The sequence below is a fragment of the Procambarus clarkii genome, chromosome 6, assembly GCF_040958095.1.
Source record: "Procambarus clarkii isolate CNS0578487 chromosome 6, FALCON_Pclarkii_2.0, whole genome shotgun sequence".
NCBI lineage: Eukaryota > Metazoa > Arthropoda > Malacostraca > Decapoda > Cambaridae > Procambarus > Procambarus clarkii.
The window spans coordinates 27409751-27432455 of record NC_091155.1 but is presented as its reverse complement, the minus strand read 5'-3'; the positions used below and the strand labels follow the sequence as shown (position 1 = coordinate 27432455).

The following is a 22705-nucleotide window of genomic DNA, read 5'->3' as shown; positions in this document are numbered from 1 at the left end:
ATTAAATTATAACGCAACAGATAGAATAAAATTATAACGCAACAGGTATAACAAAGCTAGCTAGCGGGGCATAAAGAATTAGACTTCACTCCATAGTCACTGATAGGTAAGAAGAGTAGGGAAGCTCTGCCCTACACTCGGTGTCTTCCTCCCGCCTTCCCTGCGTAAAGTAGGTTGTTGTTATAGATTTAGCTACTGGGAACAAAAAGTTCCAAGTAGCACGGGCTATGGTGAGCCCGTAGTGGACTTATCTGGCACAGGAGCGGTGCTGTGTGGTCTAAAGTAGGTGTTACATGCACATACTTATACTTGCTGGGTGAAGGGAGTCCCTGGTGTAGGTGTGGTCCTCTCTTTCGCAGGTTAGGTAACTCCTGCGTCGTCGCTTCCACTCCTGGACTCCTTGGGGGACTTGCAGCCAAGACGAATCCTTTTTTATTACAGTTTCTCTCCCTCCACCACTTCCTGTAGTCCATAATGGTTAAGGCTGTCGGCTGTAACTACATTGTATAGTGACACAAATTAGAGGGCTATATATAGTCTTAACCAATTACACAAATCGTTACAGTCCTGACTGAACAGATACAATGTAAATTAAACATTTTTTTAGACAAATTAAGAGAAACATTTAGTGTACAATTTAAGTGTTTATATTGGTAAAACAAGGTGTAGCTATGAGAACAGTAATTTTATTTTATTTTTAACATTACTGACATGAATTGATGTTGTTCCCAGTTACTTTGTCACTGTGTCCTGCTTGCCTGATGACGGCTTTGATTTGTGGAGGGATCTTTGCGATAACCTATTCAATGTGGTCTCCATTGCTCGCCGCAGCCAACAGCTCGTCCATTTCCACAATATCCAACATGAATCACCCTTCCTTGATTGCTTATCTTGTGAGCCGTAGCAGTTATCAAGGCTGTGTACATATTCAAGCGATACACCCACCAGTAACATCAGGGGAAACTATTCCAGTCGTGTGCTCGGTGTTCCAACGAGCACATCACAGTTTGGCAACGTTGCGTCGATAACACCATGACGTCATGGCCGAGCCACAATGTCAGTTTTCCATTCTTGAACATTCTCTCTCTCGCGCCTCGTGAAATATGCGAATTATTTCAAGCAGTGAGATGGCGGAAGGTAGATACGGATGGAGAGAGAGAGAGAGACAGAGATACGTTAATAACAATTTAGCTGGTACCACAATTAGAACTGAGAGAGAGAGAGAGAGAGAGAGAGAGAGAGAGAGAGAGAGAGAGAGAGACGCACAAGAGAGTGGAAGAGCGCGGTCTATTAGCCACACGAAACATTGATCGTCCACCTTTGGTCTGATCTTCTCTCTAGTGTCGCATTCCCTTCAACGTAAGGCCAGTGCATGGACCCCACATGGCTCATGACACTAGAGCTGCGTATGTTGGCTCCTCTATAGTGGCATGTCTGCCTTATTGCTGGCCTTGGAGCACTATAAATAGTCTCAAGGTGTATATGAATGAACCTGACTCATTGCTCCTTCCTCGGAATATATATATATATATATATATATATATATATATATATATATATATATATATATATATATATATATATATATATATATATATATATATATATATATATATAAAACTGAAAACTCTACACCTCAAAAGGATTCAAACCCAGACAGCCAGGAGCACTATGCACATGGCGTACCTGGTTCCTTAATCACTCGACCAACCGTGATTGTACAAAAGTCATTGAGAGCCGAGGTCATTGGGGGCCGAGATGGTTGGGAATATAGCCTCGGCTCCCATTGACTTTTGTCCTGTCACGGTTGGTCAAGTAAGTTCTACAGAAATTCTACACAACTTTTACATAATTTCTACATAAATTCTACATAATTTCTACCTAATTTCTACATAATTTCTACAGAAATTCTACATAATTTCTACAGAAATTCTACATAATTTCTACATAAATTCTACATAATTTCTACATAAATTCTACATAATTTCTACATAATTTCTACAGAAATTTTACATAATTTCTACAGAAATTCTACAGAAATTCTACATAATTTCTACTTAATTTCTACATAGTTTCTATTGAAATTCGACAGAATTTCTATAGAATTTCTACATAAATTCTACATAATTTGTACATAATTTTACATAATTTCTACATAAATTCTACATAATTTCTTCATAATTTCTACCTAATTTCTACAGAAATTCTACCTAATTTCTACATAATTTCTACAGAAATTCAACAGGATTTCTACAGGAATTCTATAAGAGTTCTACAGGCCTTCTACAGAAATTCTACAAAACTTCTACAGAAATTCTACAAAACTTCTACAGAAATTCTACAGAAATTCTACAGAACTTGTAGAATTATAATTTCTGTGGAAATTCCGTAGAATTTATGTGGAAAATCTGTAGAATTTCTATGGTATATCAGTAAAATTTCTAGAAAAATCAGTAAATTTCTCTGGAAATTCTGTAGATTTTCCGTGGAAAATCCGTAGAATTTCTGTGGAAAATCTGTGGTTCAACTGTGGAAATTCTCTGGAAAATCTGTGGAATTTCTGTGGAAAATCTGTGGAAATTCTGTGGAAAATCTGGGGAACTGTGGAAATTCTATGGAAAATCTGTGAAATTTCTGTGGAAAATATGTGGAATTTCTGTGGAAAATCTATGGAATTTCTGTGAAATTTCTGTGGATTTTGTGGAAAATATGTGGAATTTTTGTTGAAAATCTGTGGAAAACCTGTGAAATTTCTGTGGAAAATCCGTGGAAAATCAATGAAACAACAGTGGAAAATCTGTGGAATTTCTGTTAAAATCAATAGAATTTCCGTGGAAAATCTGTAGAATTTCTGTGGAAATTCTGTAAAATTTCAGTGAAAATTCTGTATATTTTCTGTGGAAAATCCGTAGAATTTCAGTGCAAAGTAGGTATAATTTCAGTGGAAAATCTATAGAATTTATGCGGAAAATTCGTAGAATTTATGATGAAAATCCGTAGAATTTGTGGAAATTCTGTAGAGTTACTGTGGAAAATCTGTAGAATTTATTTGTAAATTCCGTAGAACTTATGTGGAAAATCTGTAGAATTCTATGGAAAATCAGTAAAATTTCTATGGAAAATCAGTAGAATATTTCTGAAGATTTTCTGTGGAAAATCTGTGGAATTTGTGGACAATCTATGGAAAATCTGTGGAATTTCTGTAGAAAATCAATAAAATTTCTGTGGAAAATCCGTATAATTTCTGTAGAATTTCAGTAGAAATTTCGTAATCTTCTGTGGAAAATCCGTAGAATTTCTGTGGAAATTAGGTAAAATTTCAGTGGAAAATTTGTAGAACTTCCGTGGAAAATCCGTAGAATTTGTGTAAAATCTGTGGAAATTCTGTGGAATTTCTGTGGAAAATCTGTGAAATTTTAGTAGAAATTCCGTAGACTTTATGTGGAAAATCCATAGAATTTCTGTGGAAATTAGGTAGAATTTCAGTGGAAAATCTGTAGAACTTCTGAGGAAAATCAGTAGAATTTGTGAAAAAGCCGTAGAATTTCTGTGGAAATTCTGTAGATTTTCTGTGGAAAATCCGTGGAAAATCTATGGAACAACAGTGGAAATTCTGTGGAAAATCTGTGGAATTTATGTAGAAAATCAATAGAATTTCTGTAGAAAATCAATAGAATTTCTATGGAAAATCCGTTAATTTCTGTGGAAGTTCTGTAGAATTTCAGTGTAAATTTCGTAGATTTTCTGTGGAAAATCCGTAGAATTTTAGTGGAAAATCTGTAGAATTTCTGTGGAAAATCTGTAGAATTTCTGTGGAAATTCCGTAGAATTTATGTGGAAAATCTGCAGAATTTCTATGGAAAGTTAGTAGAATTTCTTTGGAAAATCAGTAGAATTTCTTTGGAAAATCAGTAGAATTTCTGTGGAAATTCCGTGGAAAATCTGTGGATTTTCTGTTAAAAATCTGTGAAAATTCTGTGGAATTTGTGGAAAATCTGTGGAATTTCAGTCGAAGGTCTGTGGAAAATCAGTGGAAAACCTGTGGAATATTTGTGGAATTTGTGTGGAAAACCTGTGGTATATCTGTGGAAATTCTGTGGAAGATCTGTGAAACAACAATGGAAAATCTGTGGAATTTGTGGAAAATCTGAAGAATTTCTGTTGAAAATCTGTGGAAGATTTGTGGAAATTCTGTGGAAGATCTGTGGAAATTCTGTGGAAATTCTGAGGAAATTCTTTAGAATTTCTATAGAAAATCTGTAGAATTTTTGTGAAAAATCTGTAGATTTTCGGTGGAAAATCTGTGGAATTTCCTTCGAAATTCTGTGAAAATCTGTGAAATTTCCTTCGAAATTCTGTGAAAATCTGATGAATTTCCGTGGAAAATCTGTAGAATTTATGTGGAAAACCTGTGGTATATCTGTGAAACAATTATAGAAACTATGAAATTTGAGGAAAATCTGAAGAATTTCTGTTGAAAATCTGTGGAAGATCTGTGGAAATTCTGTGGAAAATCTGTGGAAATTCTCTGGAATTTCTATGGAAAATCTGTAGAATTTCTGTGGAAAATCTGTAGAATTTCTGCGAAAATTCCGTAGAATTTGTGAAAAATCTGTAGAATTTCTATGGAAAATCAATAGAATTTCTATTGAAAATAAGTAGAATTTCTGTTGAAATTCTGGAGATTTTCTATGGAAAATTCGTAGAATTTCTGTGGAATATCTGTTGAAATTCTGTGGATTTTCTGTAGAAATTCTGTGGAAAATCTGTGTAATTTGTGGAAAATCTGTGGAATTTCTATTGAAAATTCAGTGGAAAATCTGTGGAATTTATGTGGAAAATCTGTGGAATTTCTGTGGAAAATTCGTGGAAAATCTATGGTTATCTTGAGATGATTTCGGGGCTTTTTAGTGTCCCCGCGGCCCGGTCCTCGACCAGGCCTCCACCCCCCAGGAAGCAGCCCGTGGCAGCTGACTAACACCCAGGTACCTATTTTACTGCTAGGTAACAGAGGCATAAGGTGAAAGAAACTCTGCCCAATGTTTCTCGCCGGCGCCTGGGATCGAACCCAGGACCACAGGATCACAAGTCTAGCGTGCTGTCCGCTCGGCCGCCCGGCTCCCTGTTGTTATGGAACAACAGTGGAAATTCTGTGGAAAATCCGTTGAATTTCTGTCGAAATTCTGTAGAATTTCAGTGGAAAATCCGTAGAATTTTAGTGGAAAATAGGTATAATTTCAGTGGAAAATCTGTAGAATTTCTGTGGAAAATCAGTAGAATTTCTATGGAAAGTCAGTAGAATTTCTTTGGAAAATCAGTAGAATTTCTGAGGAAATTCCGTGGAAAATCTGTGGATTTTCTGTTAAAAATCTGTGGAAATTCTGTGGAATTTGTGGAAAATCTGTGGAAAATTAATGGAAAATCTGTGGAATATTTGTGGAATTTGTGTGGAAAACCTGTGGTATATCTGTGGAAATTTTTGTGGAAAATCTGTGAAACAACTATGGAAATCTGTGGAATTTGTGGAAAATCTGAAGAATTTCTGTTGAAAATCTGTGGAAGGTCTGGGGAAATTTTGTGGAAATTCTGAGGAAATTCTTTGGAATTTCTATGGAAAATCTGTAGAATTTCTGTGGAAAATCTGTGGAATTTCCTTCGAAATTCTGTGGAAAATCTGCTGAATTTCCGTGGAAAATTTGTTGAATAACCTGGAAAATCTATGAAATTTCCGAGGAAAACCTGTGGAATATCTGTAGAAAACCTATCGAAAATCCGCAGAATTTCTGTGGAAAATCAGTGGAATTTCCTTCCAAATTCTGTGGAAAATCTGTTGAATTTCTGTGGGAAATCTGTGGAATTTCTATGGAATTTCTGATGAAAACCGTGTGGTTTATCTGTGGAAATAATGTTAAAAATCTGTGAAACAACTGGAAAATCTGTGGAATTTGAGGAAAATCCTGAAGAATTTCTGTTGAAAATCTGTGGAAGATTTGTGGAAATTCTGTGGAAAATCTGTGTAAATTCTTTGGAATTTCTATGAAAAATCTGTAGAATTTCTTTGGAAAATCTGTAGAATTTCTGTGGAAAATCTGTAGAATTTCTGAGGAAAATCTGTAGAATTTCCATGGAAAATCAGTAGAATTTCTATGGAAAATTCGTAGAATTTCTGTGGAATATCTGTTGAAATTCTGTGGAATTTCTGTAGAAATTCGGTGGAAAATCTTAGGAATTTGTGGACAATCTATGGAAATTCTGTGAAAATTTCACAGAATTTAATATTTTTGGTATAAAAAGTCGGAATTTCAAACTGCGAATAGGTGCAGAGAGCAAGAATTTGGGTCCAAAATATGGCTCAGGTATCAAATTTGGGATGTTTGGGATATTTTGAAAACTGCAGGGGGGTTTGGGCAAAATGTGACCCCCCGCCGCTTTCAGTAATTCGCAGATTTTCGGTATAAAAAGTCGGAATTTCAAACTGCGAATAGGTGCAGAGAGCCAGAATTTGGGTCAAAAATATGGCTCAGGTATCGAATTTGGGATGTTTGGGATATTTTGAGAACTGCAGGGGGGTTTGGGCAAAATGCGACGTACCGCCGCTTTCAATAATTGGCAGATTTTCGGTATAAAAAGTCGGAATTTCAAACTGCGAATAGGTGCAGAGAGCCAGAATTTGGGTCAAAAATATGGCTCAGGTATCGAATTTGGGATGTTTGGGATATTTTGAGAACTGCAGGGGGGTTTGGGCAAAATGCGACCCACCGCCGCTTTCAATAATTGGCAGATTTTCGGTATAAAAAGTCGGAATTTCAAACTGCGAATAGGTGCAGAGAGCCAGAATTTGGGTCCAAAATATGGCTCAGGTATCGAATTTGGGATATTTTGAAAACTGCAGGGGGGTTTGGACAAAATGTGACCCACCGCCGCTTTCAGCAATTAGCAGATTTTCGGTATAAAAAGTTGGAATTTCAAACTGCGAATAGGTGCAGAGAGCCAGAATTTGGGTCCAAAATATGGCTCAGGTATCGAATTTTGGATGTTTGGGATATTTTGAAAACTGCAGGGGGGTTTGGGCAAAATGTGACGCACTGCCGCTTTCAGTAATTGGCAGATTTTTGGTACAAAAAGTCGGAATTTCAAACTGCGAGTAGGTGCAGAGAGCCAGAATTTGGGTCCAAAATATGGCTCAGGTATCGAATTTGGGATGTTTGGGTTATTTTGAAAACTGCAGGGGGGTTTGGGTAAAATGTGACCCACCGCCGCTTTCAGTAATTCACAGATTTTCGGTATAAAAAGTCAGAATTTCAAACTGCGAATAGGTGCAGAGAGCCAGAATTTCGGTTCAAAATATGGCTCAGGTATCGAATTTGGGATGTTTGGGATATTTTGAAAACTGCAGGGGGGTTTGGGCAAAATGTGACCCACCGCCGCTTTCAGTAATTAGCAGATTTTCGGTATAAAAATTCGGAATTTCAAACTGCGAATAGGTGCAGAGAGCCAGAATTTGGGTCCAAAATATGGCTCGGGTATCGAATTTGGGATATTTTGAAAACTGCAGGGGGGGTTTGGGCAAAATGTGACCCACCGCCGCTTTCAGTAATTTGCAGATTTTCGGTATAAAAAGTCGGAATTTCAAACTGCGAATAGGTGCAGAGAGCCAGATTTTGGGTCTTAAATATGGCTTAGGTATCGAATTTTTGATGTTTGGGATATTTTGAAAACTGCAGGGGGGTTTGGGCAAAATGTGACCCACCGCCGCTGTCAGTAATTAGCAGATTTTTGGTATAAAAAGTAGGAATTTCAAACTGCGAATAGCTGCAGAGAGCCAGAATTTGGGTCCAAAATATGGCTCAGGTATCGAATTTGGGATGTTTTGGGTATTTTGAAAACTGCAGGGGGGGTTTGGGCAAAATGTGACCCACCGCCGCTTTCCGTAATTCGCAGATTTTCGGTATAAAAAGTCGGAATTTCAAACTGCGAATAGGTGCAGAGCCAGATTTGGGGTCCAAAATATGGCTTAGGTATCGAATTTTTGATGTTTGGGATATTTTGAAAACTGCAGGGGGGTTTGGGCAAAATGTGATCCACCGCCGCTCTCAGTAATTGGCATATTTTCGGTATAAAAAGTCGGAATTTCAAACTGCGAATAGGTGCAGAGAGCCAAAATTTGGGTCCGACATATGGCTCAGGTATCGAATTTGGGATGTTTGGGATTTGAGATATTTTGAAATTCTGTAGAAATTGTATAAATTATTTTGAATTTCTGTAGAAATTGTATAAATTATTTTGAATTTCTGTAGAAATTATGTAGAATTTCTGTAGAAATTATGTAGAATTTCTGTAGGAATTTTTGTAGAAATTAAGTAGATTTTCTGTAGAAATTATTTTGAATTTCTGTATAAATTATTTTGAATTTCTATAGAAATTATGTAGTATTTCCGTAGAAATTCTGTTAAATTTCTGTAGAATTTATGTAATTATGTTGAATTTCTGTAGAATGTAGAATTTCTGAAGAAATTATGTAGAAATTATGTAGAATTTCTGTAGAAATTATGTAGATTATCTGTAGAAATTATGTAGAATTTATGTAGAATTTCTGTAGAAATTATTTAGAATTTCTGTAAAAATTATGTAGAATTTCTGTAGATTATCTGTAGAATTTCTGTAGATTATCTAGATTTTCTGTAGATTATCTGTAGAATTTCTGTAGATTATCTGTAGAAATTATGTAAAATTTCTGTAGAAATTATGTAGAATTTCTGTAGAAATTATGTAGAATTTCTGTAGAAATTATGTAGAATTTCTGTATAAATTATGTAGAATTTCTGTAGAAATTATGTAGAATTTATGTAGATGATCTGTAGAAATTATGTAGAAATTATGTAGAATTTCTATAGAAATTATGTAGAATTTAATTAGATTATCTGTAGAAATGATATAGAATTTCTGTAGAAATTATGTAGATTTCTGTAGAAATTATGTAGAATTTATCTAGATTATCTGTAGAAATTCTGTAGAATTTCTGTAGATTATCTGTAGAAATTATGTAGAATTTTTGTAGAAATTCTGTAGATTTCTGTAGAAATTATGTCGAATTTATGTAGATTATCTTTAGAAATTATGTAGAATTTCTGAAGAAATTATGTAGAATTTCTGTAGAAATTATGTAGAATTTCTGTAGAAATTATGTAGAATTTCTGTAGAAATTATGTAGAATTTGTAGAAATTATGTAGAATTTCTGTAGAAATTATGTAGAATTTCTGTAGAAATGATGTAGATTATCTGTAGAAATTATGTAGAATTTCTGTAGAAATTATGTAGAATTTCTGTAGAAATTTAGAATTTCTGTATAAATTATGTAGAATTTCTGTATAAATTATGTAAAATTTCTGTATAAATTATGTAGAATTTCTGTATAAATTATGTAGAATTTATGTAGGTTATCTGTAGAAATTATGTAGAATTTCTGTAGATTTCTGTAGAAATTATGTAGATTTCTGTAGAAATTATGTAGAATTTATCTAGATTATCTGTAGAAATTATGTAGAATTTCTGTAGAAATTATGTAGATTATCTGTAGAAATTATGTAATTATCTGTAGAAATTATGTAGATTATCTGTAGAAATTATGTAGAATTTATTTAGATTATCTGTAGAAATTGTAGAATTTCTGTAGAAATTGTAGAATTTCTGTAGAAATTGTTGAATTTCTGTAGAAATTATGTAGAATTTCTATAGAAATTATGTAGATTATCTAGAATTTGTGTAGAAATTATGTAGAATTCCTGTAGAATTCCTGTAGAAATTGTGTAGAATTCCTGTAGAAATTGTGTAGAATTCCTGTAGAAATTATGTAGAATTTGTAGAATTACTGTAGAAATTATGTAGATTATCTGTAGAAATTCTGTAGAAATTCTGTAGAAATTATCTAGAATTTATGTAGATTATCTGTAGAAATTGTAGAATTCCTGTAGAAATTTTAGAATTTTTGTAGAAATTATGTAGAATTTATGTAGATTATCTGTAAAATTATGTAAAATATATTTAGATCTGTAGAAATTATGTAGAATTTCTGTAGAAATTAAGTAGAATTTTTGTAGAAATTACGTAGATTATCTGTAGAAATTATGTAAAATTTATTTAGATTATCTGTAGAAATTATGTAGAATTTCTGTAGAAATTATGTAGAATTTCTGTAGAAATTATGTAGAATTTCTGTATAAATTATGTAGAATTTCTGTAGAAATTATGTAGAATTTCTGTAGAAATTATGTAGAATTTCTGTAGAAATTATGTAGAATTTTTGTAGAAATTATGTAGAATTTTTGTAGAAATTATGTAGAATTTCTGTAGAAATTATGTAGATTATCTCTAGAAATTATGTAGATTATCTCTAGAAATTATGTAGAATTTCTGTATAAATTATGTAGAATTTATGTAGATTATCTGTAGAAATTATGTAGAATTTATTTAGATTATCTGTAGAAATTATGTAGAATTTCTGTAGAAATTATGTAGAATTTCTGTAGATTATCTCTAGAAATTATGTAGATTATCTCTAGAAATTATGTAGAATTTCTGTATAAATTATGTAGAATTTATGTAGAATTAATGTAGATTATCTGTAGAAATTATGTAGAATTTATTTAGATTATCTGTAGAAATTATGTAGAATTTCTGTAGAAATTATGTAGAATTTCTGTAGAAATTATGTAGAATTTCTGTAGAAATTATGTAGATTATCTGTAGAAATTATGTAGAATGTTTGAAAAAATTATGTAGTACTTCTGTAGAAATTGTGTAGAATTTCTGTAGAAATTATGTAAATTTCTGTAGAAATTACGTAGATTATCTGTAGAAATTATGTAAAATTTATTTAGATTATCTGTAGAAATCATGTAGATTATCTGTAGAAATTGTAGAATTTCTGCAGAAATTATGTAGAATTTCTGTAGAAATTATGTAGAATTTCTGTAGAAATTATGTAGAATTTCTGTAGAAATTGTAGAATTTCTGCAGAAATTATGTAGAATTTCTGTAGAAATTCTGTAGAAATTATGTAGATTATCTGTAGAAATTATGTAGATTATCTGTAGAAATTATGTAGAATTTCTGTAGAAATTATGTAGAATTTCTGTAGAAATTATGTAGATTATCTGTAGAAATTATGTAGAATTTCTGTAGAAATTATGTAGAATTTCTGTAGAAATTATGTAGAATTTCTGTAGAAATTATGTAGAATTTCTGTAGAAATTATGTAGAATTTCTGTAGAAATTATGTAGAATTTCTGTAGAAATTATGTAGAATTTCTGTAGAAATTATGTAGAATTTCTGTAGAAATTATGTAGAATTTCTGTAGAAATTATGTAGAATTTATGTAGAAATTATGTAGAATTTATGTAGAAATTATGTAGAATTTATGTAGAAATTATGTAGAATTTCTGTAGAAATTATGTAGAATTTCTGTAGAAATTATGTAGAATTTCTGTAGAAATTATGTAGAATTTCTGTAGAAATTATGTAGAATTTCTGTAGAAATTATGTAGAATTTCTGTAGAAATTATGTAGAATTTCTGTAGAAATTATGTAGAAATTATGTAGAATTTCTGTAAAAATTATGTAGAATTTCTGTAAAAATTATGTAGAATTTCTGTAAAAATTATGTAGAATTTCTGTAGAAATTATGTAGAATTTCTGTAGAAATTATGTAGAATTTCTGTAGAAATTATGTAGATTATCTGTAGAAATTGTAGAATTTCTGCAGAAATTATGTAGAATTTCTGTAGAAATTATGTAGAATTTCTGTAGAAATTGTAGAATTTCTGCAGAAATTATGTAGAATTTCTGTAGAAATTATGTAGAATTTCTGTAGAAATTCTGTAGAAATTATGTAGATTATCTGTAGAAATTATGTAGAATTTCTGTAGAAATTATGTAGAATTTCTGTAGAAATTATGTAGAATTTCTGTAGAAATTATGTAGAATTTCTGTAGAAATTATGTAGAATTTCTGTAGAAATTATGTAGAATTTCTGTAGAAATTATGTAGAATTTCTGTAGAAATTATGTAGAATTTCTGTAGAAATTATGTAGAATTTCTGTAGAAATTATGTAGAATTTCTGTAGAAATTATGTAGAATTTCTGTAGAAATTATGTAGAATTTCTGTAGAAATTATGTAGAATTTCTGTAGAAATTATGTAGAATTTCTGTAGAAATTATGTAGAATTTCTGTAGAAATTATGTAGAATTTCTGTAGAAATTATGTAGAATTTCTGTAGAAATTATGTAGAATTTCTGTAAAAATTATGTAGAATTTCTGTAGAAATTATGTAGAATTTCTGTAGAAATTATGTAGAATTTCTGTAGAAATTATGTAGAATTTCTGTAGAAATTATGTAGAATTTCTGTAGAAATTATGTAGATTATCTGTAGAAATTGTAGAATTTCTGCAGAAATTATGTAGAATTTCTGTAGATTATCTGTAGAAATTATGTAGAATTTCTGTAGAAATTATGTAGAATTTCTGTAGAAATTATGTAGAATTTATGTAGATTATCTGTAGAAATTATGCAGAATTTCTGTAGAAATTATGTAGATTATCTGTAGAAATTGTAGAATTTCTGTAGAAATTATGTAGAATTTCTGTAGAATTTATGTAGAATTTCTGTAGATTATCTGTAGAAATTGTAGAATTTCTGTAGAAATTGTAGAATTTCTGTAGAAATTGTAGAATTTCTGTAGAAATTGTAGAATTTCTGTAGAAATTATGTAGAATTTCTGTAGAATTTATGTAGATTATCTGTAGAATTTCTGTAGAAATTATGTAGAATTTCTGTAGAATTTGTGTAGAAATTATGTAGAATTTCTGTAGAAATTATGTAGTAGAATTTCTGTAGAAATTATGTAGTAGAATTTCCGTAGAAATTACGTAGAATTTCCGAAGAAATTATGTAGTATTTCCGTAGAAATTATGTAGTATTTCCGTAGAAATTATGTAGTATTTCCGTAGAAATTATGTAGTATTTCCAGTAGAAATTATGTAGAATGTGGAAATTATGTAATTATCTGTAGAAATTATGTAATTATCTGTAGAAATTATGTAGTATAATTTCTGTAGAAATTATGTAGATTTTTTGTAGAAATTATGTATATTTTCTGTAGAAATTATGCAGATTTTTTGTAGAAATTATGCAGAATTTCCGTAGAAATTATGCAGAATTTCCGTAGAAATTATGCAGAATTTCCGTAGAAATTATGCAGAATTTCCGTAGAAATTATGCAGAATTTCCGTAGAAATTATGTAGAATTTCCGTAGAAATTATGTAGAATTTCCGTAGAAATTATGTAGAATTTCCGTAGAAATTATGCAGAATTTCCGTAGAAATTATGTAGAATTTCCGTAGAAATTTTGTAGAATTTCCGTAGAAATTTTGTAGAATTTCCGTAGAAATTTTGTAGAATTTCCGTAGAAATTATGTAGAATTTCCGTAGAAATTATGTAGAATTTCCGTAGAAATTATGTAGAATTTCCGTAGAAATTATGTAGAATTTCCGTAGAAATTATGTAGAATTTCCGTAGAAATTATGTAGAATTTCCGTAGAAATTATGTAGAATTTCCGTAGAAATTATGTAGAATTTCCGTAGAAATTATGTAGAATTTCCGTAGAAATTATGTAGAATTTCCGTAGAAATTATGTAGAATTTCCGTAGAAATTATGTAGAATTTCCATAGAAATTATGTAGTATTTCCAGTAGAAATTATGCAGAATTTCCGTAGAAACTATGTAGAATGTCCGTAGAAACTATGTAGAATGTCCGTAGAAACTACGTAGAATGTCCGTAGAAACTATGTAGAATGTCCGTAGAAACTATGTAGAATGTCCGTAGAAACTATGTAGAATGTCCGTAGAAACTATGTAGAATTTCTGCAGAACATAGAATTTCTGTAGAATTTGTGGAATTTGTAGAAATTATTTAGAACTTCTGTAGAAATTATTCAGAACTTCTGTAGAAATTATTCAGAACTTCTGTAGAAATTATTCAGAACTTCTGTAGAAATTATTCAGAACTTCTGTAGAAATTATTCAGAACTTCTGTAGAAATTATTCAGAACTTCTGTAGAAAATTGGAAAGTGTAGAAATTTAGAATTTTTGTAGAAATATGTAGAATTTGTGAAAATGTAGAATTTCTGTAAAACTGTGTAGATGACCTGTAGAAATTATGAAGATAGCCTTAAAAATGTATGTAGATATTCTGTAGAATTTATGTAAGAAATTACACAAATTCTAAAACATTAAAAATTGAAGTTTTGTAGAAATTAGATACTGTATCATGTAAAAATTATGTAGAATTTGTAAATAAAAATTATGTAGGAAATTATATAGAAATTTTGCAAATATCTACAAATTCTACATAATTTCAAAATATCTACGTAATTTACACTATCTTTCAGAAATTCTACATAATTATGTAAATTTAGAAATTGTGTAAATTTTTTTAAACTAATATCTTTAGAAGCTAATTTCAGCGAAATCATGTAGTGAAGTATTTATGCACAAGTTCTGTAGAAATTCCTACAGAATCTCCTACACAAATTCCAACAATTTCCTACACAAATTTATACCCATTTCCCCCCACAAATTTCTACAGAAATTCTACATTATATACATTTCATTCACTTGGGCACTAGGAGACTCAAACCACCAATTACACGTTACGAGACAAGCTGTAAACCACCATATTATGAGAGCATTTAGGATCTTCTCAAGTATGGTAGTTAATAATTAATGGCAGTTTGTCTCGAAGTGAATGAAATGTATATTTAAACAGTAGTGTATATAGATGATTTTATATAATGAACATAATGAAGAGTGAATCCAGTGAATATGAACATACACGAGTTCCAAGTTATAAGTGATGTCACATGACGCGGATTCACAAAATATTTCATCTAGGAACCAACTAGCCCAAAAGGAATTTAAAATTAAATTACCAAATTGGAAAAAAAAGCAGATTGTTAGGCATGTTGAAGGATTGAACTTGTACACTTCACACTGGTGAAGTGTACAAATTCAAGTAAAGCTGAGGGGGGAAAGAGGAAAGATGGGCAAGACAATGCGAGCATGTACGCGACAAAACCAACGATGGACAAAACATGATGGTCAGGTAAAAGTCAAAGTGGAAGCAGTTTATAAAAATTGATCAAGTGTTCCAGTACTTTAACAGACCTGTAATTTGGTTACAAAAGGTGGTTACTTATGGATGCTGTTGTGAATGACCGTTGCAAAATGTTTTCGTGATAATACACATTTGGCGGTAATAATTTAAGTAGCATATCTTCAGGTTGAGATAATTTCGGGGCTTTAGTGTCCCCGCGGCCCGGTCCTTGACCAGGCCTCCATCCCCAGGAAGCAGCCCGTGACAGCTGACTCCCAGGTACCTATTTACTGCTAGGTAATAGGAGCATCAGGGTGAAAGAAACTCTACCCATTGTTTCTCGCCGTCGCCCTGGATCGAACCCGGGTCCACAGGATCACACGTCCAGTGTTCTGTCCGCTCAGCTGCCGGCTCCCAAAGTGATTCAGCCGCCGGCTCCCAAAGTATGTTTAAAGTGAAAGAAATAAGTTATCAATTTTTTTATTGTTCATAAGAATTACCATACAATTACAATATCTAATGATTATAGTACATTTCTTAGATTCAAAACTATTAATTAGTAAGAATACATCAAGTTAGCAGTGATTAATACAAACAGGAATAATAATGCCATAGCATACAAAATTCCCATTACTCATGTACTAAGGAATAGCTATATAACAACAGAGAATATAACCTCTGTCTTAAAACTTTCTCTAACCACTCCTTACAATACAATTACCATGCGCACATCCTAGTCAATGCAACTGGGCTAATATTCAATGCAATGTTCACACACACGCAAGTAAATACAACAGATGATTCAGTCTTCTTGGTCACTGGCACACGGATTTCACACGTCACTCCGTCTTACAAGAGCACCCTGACCAGAATTGAGAAGGGATTCTTGAAAGGTCCACAACATGTGCTTTTCTTGGACTAGAGAATCCCTAAAATAAACGGAATGATAGATAATTAACTATCACTTCCTACTATATTTACATACATAATACATGTATATACAAAAATACATACATACAACTTCATGATTAGTATGTATCATTGTCATATTATTGAATATGTATGTGTTGGTATTTAAACCCTGGGTGTGAAAAACGAGAATCTAACCCACAAAATATAACAAAAACTGCCAGTACGTTTTTATACATCAATGAAACAAAGGTTGCAATGTGCTGTCTTTCAAAATACAGTAGAAAAGTGAGGATTCCTTTTACAAAATTTAAAAGTCAACAGTTACTTCTATACAGAATATAGGCTATTAAACTTTTTTTTTTTTTTTAACAGCAACAAGACCTACTGATTGCCCAAATTTTTAATATGATGTTATGTACTGTTAATTTCAACAAGACTATTATTTACATTACAGAGACAATATAGACACTATTCAATGAACTGAATGATTTGGTTGATCATATTTAGAATGTGCATATGCCTCTCAAAGAAACATAACTGCAATTCATACTTTCAAGGAACAGACTTACGAAAATATGGGTCTGCATTCTGAATATTCATTATCTCAATATAGAAAGAATCTTGGAAAATATTACTACGACCTTCACTCAATTATTCAAACTACGATATCCTAATCTGACAAAAAAGAAGTACAGTATTAAACTCGATATTGCTGTGATAAAATAAGAAAATTGCGAGATAACAAAAACAAAAAAAATTATATTAACGACAACAATAATGAGACACAGAGACAAGTGTGGTCATGTTACGTTCTGCACTGCTTAATTGAAAGCATTTTTACACTAGAAAATGTTACCACAGAAATATAGCAAGAAAATAATCACTAGTCTTGAACATTTTAGGCAACTTCCAAAATATAATTCACAAAAAATCAATACAAATGCAAATTTGACTCCAACAAAAACTTAAACCTTTTGAACCCTTCTAACTTCCGAGACTTAAACAGCATGCTAAAATCCAGGCAGCGACGCCAAATATCACTTGAACCAAAGAAACCCCCCTTAGGGTGCCTGACTACTTTCAGACCATAAAGTCAACTTTATCTCGCTATACACAAATATGCATGCAGGTTAATCAAATCAGTGTCTAGAGGGTTGACAGTTTGAATCCCTAGGGGATATAGAAGGGGAGACATTGAAGATATTAACCTGTTAACCTGATATGCCACATACAGGTCTACGGTAACACAGGCACTGGCTCCACACTCCTTCCAATTGTAGAAACAATTTTACTTGTTCTAATACTCTTACTTTCTAAGGGTACCTCCTTTAAAATTCAATCGCTCAAATATTTGCAATATTTAAAGGAACTAAATCTCTGTATACTAACTGATTATCCATTTAAAAAAAAAGTACACATACACACATTTAGTTGAACATAAACATACTGAAAAACCCGCTATTAAATATCAAAGATCGTATTTAGTAATTTTTTTTTTGCAACCCTGTGTGTCATTTGCTTTGCTAACTGCAGACCTAATATGAAACCAATACACCTTCACTAAAAGGGCTCTCCTTTAAATTTTACTTAAAAGAAAGTGTAGCCTCCACCTGCACCACCATTTAAAAAGGAACCCTTCTTCTGGCTCATTGACACCTGAGTCCCAGATGCAGCAGCCAACTGAGCAGCATTAGGAGCAATACCAGGTGGTGGTGGAGGGATGGAGGGTTGAGCAATGCCATCAAAACGGGCCCCAGAGTCATATCCATTCTGAAACAAAAATAGAATACTGTACTGTCAAGATAGGTTTACAGTTCATACAACCTCTCAAGAGCTGCTTGACTGTGGGCTAATCCACTGTTCTATCTTCAGTCTATGTACTATACAGTATTGTGAATTATGCTATCCACATTACTGAATACTTTTATAATTAAAACCTTTCCAACATGCTATGCATGCTAGTGGCTCTAAATATAGAAAAAAAAAATCTTCCATGGAACTGTGCTTGCTCCAGTACTTTCTCATCCATATATCGCACAGGGATTCCAAGAGTTCCAACTCTTGTCATCAACACTACCCTGAGCATGACATTCAATGAACTTTTGATATGTAGACAACCCATTGTTGCATTGATATGTATAAATGAATGAATCCAAGTATATTATGTATCAATTTCCACTATAATTGCATATACATACCAATTACGTAACAAGTTTCACAACGTGGTTGAAATGAAGTTTCCTAGTTCAATCAATCATCATAAAGGAACTACATAGGGTTTATTGGTCTATTTATTAAGATGTTCAAATAATTAGTTAAAATGGTATACGTCATTGCAATTATATATTTGAGAAACCTGGACGAGTATAATCGGTACAGTAGAATGATTTTTATACCATGACAACCACATTGGCATATCAACGTAATCATGAAAAAGATGAGATGTTTTCATGGGGTCAAGGTCAATTCCACTACATCCATATCGAGCTCTTACCCTTATTAGCATCATCAGTGTAAAATTCAGACAATAATAGTCTAAATTATGATAACTGCACTGATTATTAACAAGTGTGCCAAAGCACAAAAGGTAATATTCAAGCTAACATTGTTGCAGGTTAAACAACCTGCAGCGAAAGATTAACCTTTTCACTGCACAAAAGATTATACTTTATGTGGCATTACCTACATACACACAAATATTCAAGTTTTTTTATCCAATACTGATGTAATTAGCATGCCAGATATAAACGGCTAGGTGGAGAGGCGTAGAAAGTTAAATCTTGTTTCTCCTGTAGTCACCGATAGATAAGCACCATGCAAAAGGTGTACATATTACTGTATACAGTACCCCTAAACAGTACCGTTTTTGACTGTGTACATAAATCAAGTTAATCAATCAACACAAACACTACACAGTGTAAGCTAAATGAAAACCAAAATCTCAAAGCTAATTATGTGCATCCTATTCCCCCTCACTCCCTCCCTCCCTAATACCAATGTCAAATCCCCCCAATCCCCCCCACACACACAGGGAACATGACAATTTTGATGTCATAAAAATGCATGCTTAATACAAGAACTAAAGGAGAAGTTTGTGATAAAGATACAAATAGCTTACCATAATCAAAACATTCTGGCCAGGCTGCAGACCTGGTACCTGTCCGGCTCCTGCGCCTGGGGGTGGAGCATGAGGTTGATAGTACCCTTGTAGTTGCTGGAGATACAACTGCTGCTGTTGCTGCATGTATAGAGCAGTTTGTTGTTGTTGATAAGCCTGCTGGGAATAAGCTAGTTTCTGAGCTTGCTGGGCTGCTGCCATGCTCTGAAAATAGGTAGAGTAAGCTGAGCTTATGCCCTTAACAGACAGGACAGTAAGCAAACTAAACAGTGAATTCTATTATGATTGTATTTTGATGCTATCAATTTTATACACACAAGCATATTCACAAACAAAGCATATCCATGCAAATTTTCAGGGCAAGTCACTTGACTGCATTTGTGTTTGGCTGTTTTATATTAGATCATATTATATTAATATCTATATAATGTATATATAATGTCATTAAAGGGCTGGATGGATACAACAATTGTGCCAGTAGATAATGTGAAAGGTGTACAATATATGCATTTACCACATCTGTACAAGAATTTTGAGGTTTAAAGGAACAGGATGGGGGGAAGGGGAGGGTAAAAATATTACAATGGTCATGTAATTGAGATGAATTGGTAAAATGTATGAAGGAGCTATAATGATCCTACTTCACCGAGTGTTAAGAAAGTATTCACGTTACTGTATGCTTAGAAGGATTGGTGATCAAAGCTATAACAAAAATTACCCATGTAAAGTACGGAGAGTAAACAAACATTCGTGTAATATGTCAAGCAAGAAGTAAATACCCCATGTCAAGCAAGAAGTAAATACCCCATGTCAAGCAAGAAGTAAATACCCCAAGTTAAGTAGAGTATGGGTGCCAAGAAGAAAAACTACAAAATAAAATGTTTCATAAATACTTTAAAGTTTGTTATAAGTCAAGTTGACCAAGTGTCTGGATTACAGATATAACATAATATACTGTCTCTCCACATGAAACTTCCACAGCTTCAAATTACATTATTTACCTACAGGATTCTACACAAATCAATAGTTAAAATTATTTTCAATTTGCATTTAAGAACATTTCAATATACCTAGCATGGGTACAGTACACATATATATATTGAAGTGGGTTGTTTGTTTTAAGCGATCAAAGTATCTTTAAATTTTTGTTGGAATAATGTGATTTGAAGCAACAAAGGTTTCATGTGAACACCCTGTATAGCAATGCAATGTTCTCCGTGGCTGTATATATTATTGCATTAAGAAATTATTTGTAAAGCAAAGCTGTATTCAATGTTAACAACACTGCCATTACAGCAGCATTTAAAACATTTACAGAGAAGGTACAAAAACAATCCAGGTAAATTATTCTTATTAATATTTAGTAATCTAAAAGTATCTTCGTAACGCGTTGAAAGAGGAGCAAACTGTGATACTCTCATCAAGCAGCAAATATAGGGGAATGGGAGCCGATATTTTAAGAGAAAATTGTTGCACAAATATTTACTACAATAACATAATGAAGCTTGTTGAAATTATTGGCTGTAAGCTCTTGAAATTATGAGCTCTATGATTAACAGCTTCCCCAGTGATGAGAATGCAAATAGCAGTGAAAGAACTAGATTAAATACATGATATACAAAATAAGGTTTTAAATGTAGCACAGACAACTGGAGAACAAACAAGAATGATTACTTGTGTGAAAAAGTGTAGGCCATTTAGACAAAACATAGTAGAAGATCACCTAAATACTGTACTGCAAGTACTGTACAAGTAGGATGTAACAAACGTGTTAAGTTGCAGGATACAGTTACATGAAGATAATGAAAGTGAATGTCGTGTTGATGCACAATAAAATTTAGCAAATACAGTAGTCTAAACAGGTTTATTCCCGTGAGCCATGAATGTTAGGGAAAAGCATAAATGAAAGAGGCATTATATATGTATACAAAATGTAAGGCCACCACCAGAGTGTAACTGAAAAACTGAAACCATTAAAGAGGCTAAACTGAGCAGCTTCATCCATCAAAATCAGATAACACACAACAGTTATATAAATAACCACCACACTCATACTTAAGTGTTTGCTTCTTATTTTAATCATTATTCAGATACATCCAATAATTAACTTGCATCAGTAATTCAATGTTAATTTTCACACACACCGTCTTAACACAGAAATGTCTAATTTTACATACTTACTCCTTATCACTGTCGGAGGGAAAAAATGTAGTCCGGGTAAACAAGGACAGGAGAGACCGAGTGTTTAATATAACCAAAGGGCAAAAAAATAAAAACTGATGAGGCAGGTATTCCAAGTAATAGCATTTCATTTACAAAATACAGCTGTTTATGACAACTAATTTAGCAAGTTTATCAGAATCCTTCATTTTAGACTATAAATAATGCAAATACAAAGGCTTAAAAATAATAATGGCTGCATGGCAAAGGCGACAAGAGGTAATACTTGCATTTAAATGGTTTAAAGATGCAAACAATAAAATGCACTTTCCACCTAATGAGAAAGGAAAATAACTCTTCCATGGCAACCTTAAGCTTAAAGGTTGCAATGTACATGGGTATGTGACGCACCCTGTTGGTGGTGGCATCAAGCACACCATATTTCTCACCAACATGAAGCTTTAAGGTAATAGCAGAACAAACAAAATTGAAGTTACCTTACTGAATTCTACCAATGACGGCAACATGAACCTTGGGTCACTAGTATACGTTGGCTACAGAAATGCTAAATAATATAAATGCAAATATTTTGCTTTTAATTTTAAAAAATGCAAGGTATAGTGAAATCCCCCAAAGATTCAAAAAGACTGATCACCAAACAGTAGCCATCATTTTCATATTGATGATAAATTCATTAAAACATTGCAATTTATACCCAATCTATAAATTCTTTAATATAATAGTTGAATAATTTCAATTACAGTATTCTTTAAAAAATTATGAAAAATTAATTTTACACAATTCCTAAGGAACCCAACTTGTAATTTCTAGGGAAGGCATTTAAAAGGCTAAGCATTAAATCTTGTCACGTGGAACAGCCATTTTAAGTTTTATAAGAACTTACTAAGGATAATATAAACTGCCAAGGTAGTTATGAGAAGCGACTTGGTGGCCAAGTGCTAGGACTTTATGCTCTTGTGGAAATATAACAAAGATTTGATGACCACTGTAGCAATGAACTGTGGGTACAGCTACAATAAATACCAAGGACAAATTAAGAATGAAAAGAACATGCCTCTGGTCAACTTAATCGCACGATAAATGAGCGAACATTTCAAACTGCTCATATCCCACCATTTTACCACCAGTCGCTCTCCGGACAAACCATAATCTTTCAATACCTAACTACATGCTCTACTAGTTAATGCACTACTTCTCACACAATACATGCAAACAGCTTTCACTCTTGCTTCTATTCACCTCGTGCATTGCAATAATGGGAAAACTAATTCCAAATGCTTCCTACAGCCATCTCCTGAAATATCAGAAAGTATCTACCACTCTGAATACAGTACTT

General features: G+C 32.6%; 1 protein-coding gene across 9 annotated transcripts in view; it reads right to left on the bottom strand.

The window, feature by feature from the left end:
• Positions 1 to 15625: 15625 nt before the first annotated feature.
• The window catches only part of LOC123754059 (formin-2), a 52988-nt gene continuing 45908 nt past the window's right edge, over positions 15626 to 22705 (bottom strand). For all 9 annotated transcript variants that reach the window (XM_045736210.2, XM_045736206.2, XM_069307456.1 and 6 more), the window contains 2 exons: positions 19189 to 19392; positions 15626 to 17840 (listed from right to left, as the gene is read on the bottom strand). In XM_045736210.2, the coding sequence (XP_045592166.1) occupies positions 17658 to 17840; positions 19189 to 19392 (387 nt within the window). In that variant the 3' untranslated portion in view covers positions 15626 to 17657. The remainder of the gene's footprint in view (positions 17841 to 19188; positions 19393 to 22705) is intronic.